General features: G+C 43.9%; 1 protein-coding gene across 1 annotated transcript in view; it reads right to left on the bottom strand.

The window, feature by feature from the left end:
- LOC107288673 (vomeronasal type-2 receptor 26-like) overlaps positions 1-3,813 on the bottom strand; it is a 29,895-nt gene extending 26,082 nt beyond the window's left edge. Inside the window, exon 1 of the mRNA XM_029284410.1 lies at positions 3,702-3,813. Within this exon, the coding sequence (XP_029140243.1) occupies positions 3,702-3,813 (112 nt within the window). The remainder of the gene's footprint in view (positions 1-3,701) is intronic.
- Positions 3,814-6,305: the final 2,492 nt, after the last annotated feature.

The raw sequence follows: 6,305 nt of genomic DNA, 5'->3' as shown, positions 1-6,305 counted from the left end.
TACCCTGCTGAATCAGTTTATCCAGCTCTGCATCTATTTTACCCTTTAAGGCAAAGGGCACCCTGCGTGGCTTGATTCTAATGGGGGCTATGGCTGGGTCTAGCCTCAGAGAAATAGGAGGGCCTTTGTAGGAGCCAAGTTCTGGACTAAACACATCTGCAAACTCCTTGCAGACCCCAGCCAGGCCTGTTGTTTGCACTCTGTGTATTCCAGTCACCTGAATTCCCAGGGCCTCAAGCCAGTCGAGTCCAATGAGACTCGTACGGTCTCCCCCAACCACAACTACATCCAGTAGCCCCTCAAAATTCCTACGCTGCATCTTGAGTGTGGCCTCCCCCCTCACGTTGACTCTGGAATTTTGGAAATCTGTGAGGATGAGGTTTGACGGTCTAAGTTTCACCCGTAGGCTGCTTCTGCTGCAGACCTTGTTAAAGGTGTCTAGGGAGATGATTGATAGAGCAGACCCAGTGTCCAGCTCCATCAACAAGGGGACCCCTTGCAACTTCACATCAATGTGAAGCTTCTTCCTAAGTGGCCTGTGGACCCCCGTTCTAAAAATGCTCCTACGTGATGTGCAGAAGCCCACCCTGTTCTGGCTGGGGACCCTGGTACCTTTCTGAGGCAATTCTTCTGGGTAACGTTCCTTCTGGCGACCCAAACAGACGGAGGCAATGTGGCCTTGCCTACCACAGGCCCTGCAGATGGCGGACTGAAAACGGTAGTCTGCGTGGCGATGGCGGCCTCCACACCCAATGCACCGAGGGGATGATGCTGGCTGGGCCTTCCCTCCATGAGGCCTTCTCCCTGGAGTCTGATGCAGCCAGTCCACTTCCAATTCTGGATTCTGTTCGGATTCTTCGTGAGCAACCTCTTGATGGATGGTGGCTGGAACTTGAGGGGGCTTGGAGAGCCACAAGGCCTTCACAGCTCCGCCTGCTGCTTCTTCAGCTGAAACTTCCCTCAGGGCATCTTGGAACGTGAGGCCTTCCTTCACGAAGAGCTTCTGCTGCAACTACCGGCTTTGCAGGCCACAGACCAGCTGGTCCCACAGTCTCTCTTCCAAGTCTTTGAACTCATAGGGCCTAGCTGCTTGTCGCAAGGCTGCAACAAACTCTGCTGCAGATTCACCAGGCCTCTGGTCCCTCTGCTCGAATGCATGTCGCCAGGCAATCACTGAGAGCTTGGGTTCAAAATGCTCTCGAAGCATCCTCTTCAAGTCTGTGTGGGTGATTGATTCCAGTGGTGCTGGGGCAACCAGATTCTCCGCAATCTCAAAGGTCTCTTGCCCACACACACACACAGCAGCATGGCAGCTTTGAGGTCATCTTCACAAATTTGATTCACCCAGAGGTAGTTCTCTACCCGGGCCACGTACGAGCTCCAGTGTTCTGGGTGAGCTGTGTCAAATTCTGAAAGCCAGCCTATTTTTGCCATTGTTTCAGCCCAGGAACTTCGTCCACGCCTCCTGCTGCAAAGATTGAGAAGGGGCCCCCTTTTCTGAGCTCACCTCCAGTGTCTCAGTGCTGGCAGGCTGGGTCAATCTCCAGGAGCCACACTTCTCCGAGCTGCAAGCCCCCCTGTGGTGAGTCAGCTTGGCTTCTTAATCTGTTTGTCTTGCAGGCATCCCATCCTCGTCGCCAATGTTCTGTTTCAGGAAAAGAGGCATTGAGACAAAGCAACGAGTTCCACAGTTCTCCTTTATTGCAACACCAACAGAACAGATTTTAAAATGGTGCGGCCCCCTTTTATAGCCCCCCTGCACAATACCTTGCTGGCCAATCATTGCAAAGGCTGGGATCAGCCTTTCTTGTCCCAGGCATCCACATGGTCTGCCCGGGCCAATCGCTGCAGCCTGTGCCTGCTGGCCAATCATTGCAAAGGCTGGGAGCAGCCTTTCTTGTCCCGGGCATCCACATGGTCTGCCCGGGCCAATCGCTGCAGCCTCTGCCTGCTGGCCCAGAATACCTTGCTGGCCAATCATTGCAAAGGCTGGGAGCAGCCTTTCTTGTCCCGGGCATCCACATGGTCTGCCCGGGCCAATCGCTGCAGCCTGTGCCTGCTGGCCCAGGACATAACACTATTGATTTCAAAATAACAAGCCAGCCTGGTACTGTATCAAACCAAGTGTTTAAGCCGTTTGAATTATGCCAGCTGTCAGGATTAAATCTGTGCTCAGTCAGTCAGTCAGTCAGTCAGTGAGTGGACATTATTCCATGCATGCCAACATCAACATTTGTCTGAAATAGTATAGGGTATCCTGCCTGAGCAGGGAGTTGGACTAGATGATCTCCAAGGTCCCTTCCAACTATTATTATTATTATTATTATTATTATTATTATTATTATTATTATTATTATTATTATTATTATTATTATTATTATTATTATTATTATTATTATTATTATTATTATTATTATTATGGATCATCGCACAGTCAGCCAGATGTTCAGACTGGATTTGGCATTTTGTCTACCTATCGAGTCCTTACCAAGGACCTCGGATAGGCCAATGTGGATGTTTGGTGTTATTACAGATATTGTCGCAGGATGGAGGTGGTTCTTAGTAAGGCCGTCTTTTGCAATTGACTAATGGCAAATTTGTCAATGACAATGGTGTTCAAGTGGTGCTCCAGTTGTTTTGGGATTGCACCCAAGGCGCCTATTACTATTGGTACTACCCTTGCTTGCTTTTGCAACAGTCTTTCTATTTCTATTTGTAGATCTTTGTATTTTGTTATCTTCTCCAGTTCTTTCTCGTCTATTCTGCTGTCTCCATGCACTGCCACGTCCACTATCCAGACTTTTTTGTCTTTCTTATCGACAATTGTTAAGTCCAGGGTGTTATGTTGCAGGTGCTTGTCTGTTTGAATTCTGAAGTCCCAGAGCAGTTTAACTTTATCATTTTCTATGACTTTCTCTATTTTATGATCCCACCACTTCTTGCTTACATGCAAATGATATTTCTTGCAGATCTTCCAATGCACCATTGTTGCTACTTTGTCATGCTGCTGCTTGTAGTCAGTCTGTGCAATTTTCTTGCAGCAGCTTACCAGGTGGTCCAGTGTTTCTTCAGCGTGTTTGCATAGGCGGCACTTACTGTCTGTTGCTATCTTCTCAATTTTGACTTTATATGCATTTGTCCTTAAGGCTTGGTCTTGTGCAGCCAGAATTAGTCCCTCGATCTCTTTCTTCAATTTTCCTGCTCTTAGACATTTCCAGGTCTTGTTATTATCTGCTTTCCCAGCTATCTTTTTTTAATGTATTGGCCATGTAGTGCTTTGTCTTCCCATGCCTCTATTCTGTTCTTCATTTGGTCTTTCTTGTAGGCCAGTTTGGTCTCTCCAGTAGTCAGTAAGCCTTCCTGATATACTAATTTCAGTGCATCTTCATCACTGTCCTTCAGATATTCTTCCAAAGCCATTTTTTCTTCTTCAACCATCTGATGTACTTGCAGAATTCCACGCCCACCTATTTGCCTTGGTAAATAAAGTCTGTCAATGTCACTGTGTGGATGAAGGGCATGATTCATTGTCATTATTTTTCTGGTCTTCCTATCCATTGCTTTTAGTTCTGCTTGAGTCCAGTCCACTATTCCAGCTGTGTATCTAATGAATGGAATTGCCCAGGTGTTGATTGCCTTTATGGTATTTCCTCCATTGAGTTTGGACTTTAAGATCTTCTTCACTCTCTTGATGTATTCACCTCTAATCTTTTTCTTGACTTCGGTGTGCTTGACGTTGTCAGCTTGAAGGATACCCAAGTATTTGTAGTAATCTTCTTCATTCAGACTCTTAATATTATTTTCATGGGGCATCTTGATTGTTTCAGTTTTCACTATTTTTCCTTGTTTGATAGTAAGTGTGGCACATTTGTCCAAGCCAAACTCCATTGCAATATCTTGGCTATATATATGGACAGTGTTGAGCAGCGATTCTATTTCAGATGATGTTTTTCCATACAGCTTCAGATCATCCATGTAAAGGAGGTGGGATAGTCTGGCAGATGTTTTTGATGTTTGATAGCCATGTCCTGAGTTATTCAGTATTGTTGACAGAGGAAAGAGTGCAATAACAAATAGTAATGGTGATAATGAATCTTCTTGAAATATTTGTCTCTTGGTGTTAAACTCTCCCAGTCTCTCACCATTGATCTGCAACTGTGTCTTCCATTATGCCATCGATCTTTGCACAAATTTTCTGATGTTTCTGCTGACTCCTGTTATTTCTAGGCACTTGATTATCCAGTCATGTGGCATAGAGTCAAATGCCTTTTTGTAGTCAATCCATGCCACATTCAGGTTGGTCTTCCTTTTCTTGCAGTTTTCCAAGATCATTTTGTCTATTAAGAGTTGATCTTTTGTTCCTCTGCTATTGGGGTGGTTTCCTTCTGCTCCAGTGGAAAGAGATTGTTTTCAACTAGATGCTGTTGTACTGCATCAGCTACCACACCAGTTAGCAATTTGAAAGTTGTTGGTAAGCAGGTAATTGGTCTGTAGTTGCCTGGTGTTGCCCCTTTTGCTGGATTTTTCATTATTAGGTAAGTTTTCCCAGTTAGCCACTTTTCATTTTCTCCTCCTTGTAGTATATTGTTGAACTGCTTGGCAATGAGTGGGTATAGAACAGTTCATGCAGTTCATCTTCACCTGGTGCTGACCAATTTTTGATCTTCCTTGCTCTTTTTTCTACCATTTTTGTTGTTATTACTAGTTCTTTCATTTCAACTTCTGTTTTATTTGCATCCACCTCTTTTAACCAAGCCACATTATTATTATTATTATTATTATTATTATTATTATTATTATTATTATTATTATTATCATCATCATCATCATCATCATCATCATCATCATCATCATCATCATCATTATTATTATTATTATTATTATTATTATTATTATTATTATTAGTTTACTGTAATCAATTTTGAGTTTTGATTTTTCACTTCAAACAGAATATTTTCTGCACTACTTTAATGATACTTTAGCTTTAGTTGATTTCTGAACATAGTTTTCCGGTTGCTGGGTCCCTGTTTAATTCTCACTGCCTATTTTATTTTCCAGAAAAGGGACAGAAACATTTCAAGTAAATATTGTGGAATTACCTTGAAACTACTATCCATGTTATTTTCATATCAATTTGTCAAAACAAGGAGAAAGAGGGAGAGGAGGAAGCAATGACACAAGAAAAATACTTTTTGATATTTTCTCATGATAACCCACCCTTGAAGCTTTTCTCAAATCTTGAATCTCAATTTGGCTTGAATTATATCTTCGTGATTAATCCTTGAATCACAGATTCAGACTCATTTTGCATAATAGACTGAACATGCTAGATGAGCAAGCATTTGAGTCAAAAGTAAATTCACAGATATTTTGCCAGAACTCAGCAATATCTCAAAAGCACTCAAATAAAAGAAAAAGTAATCTAAAAGTTTTGTTTTAAACAATATCTCAACAAATCCCTGCAGAGATCTGCCAAATATTTTATTTTAAATCTTAAACTGAAGGGGCATATTTTTAACAGCAGGGAAATTGAAAAGGGGGGAATAAGATAAGATAGGATAAACTTTATTATTTTATTTATTTTATTTATTATTTGAATTTATATCCCGCCCTTCTCCTTACGGACTCAGGGTGGCTGACAATCAATTAAAAACACCACTAACAATCACAAGTTAAAATTAATTAAAATGAAATATTTAAATTGTCTAATAAAAATGTAATTAAAAAAACCCTCTAAAAACCCCTCTTAAAAATTATCCTAGGCCAGTCCCGCTTGTTGGAACAGCCATGTCTTGAGGGCGCGGCGGAAGGAAGGGAGATCAGGGATCACCCTGATCTCTGGGGGCAGCTCATTCCAGAGGGTGGGAGCTCCCACAGAGAAGGCCCTCCCCCTTGGGGTCACCAGCTGGCACTGTCTGGCCGACGGCACCCTGAGGAGACCCACCCTGTGGGAGCGTACTGGCCGATGGGAGGTAATCTGTGGCAGAAGGCGGTCTCGAAGATATCCTGGTCCGCTGCCATGGAGCGCCTTAAAGATGATAGTCAGTACCTTGAAGCGCACCCGGAAGGCCACCGGCAGCCAATGCAGCTCGCGCAGCAGCGGTGCTACGTGGGAGCGACGAGTCCCTCCCAACACCGCCCGCGCGGCCGCATTTTGGACTAGCTGGAGCCTCCGGGTGCTCCTCAAGGGAAGCCCCATGTAGAGAGCGTTACAGTAGTCCAGGCGGGAGGTGACCAGAGCATGAGTGACTGTGCGTAAGGCATCCCGGTCCAGAAAAGGCCGCAACTGGTAAATCAGGCGAACC

Source organism: Protobothrops mucrosquamatus, unplaced genomic scaffold, assembly GCF_001527695.2.
Source record: "Protobothrops mucrosquamatus isolate PMUCROS unplaced genomic scaffold, P.Mucros_1.0 scaffold572, whole genome shotgun sequence".
In the NCBI taxonomy this organism is placed as follows: domain Eukaryota; kingdom Metazoa; phylum Chordata; class Lepidosauria; order Squamata; family Viperidae; genus Protobothrops; species Protobothrops mucrosquamatus.
This window is presented reverse-complemented; position numbering and strand designations above follow the sequence as displayed.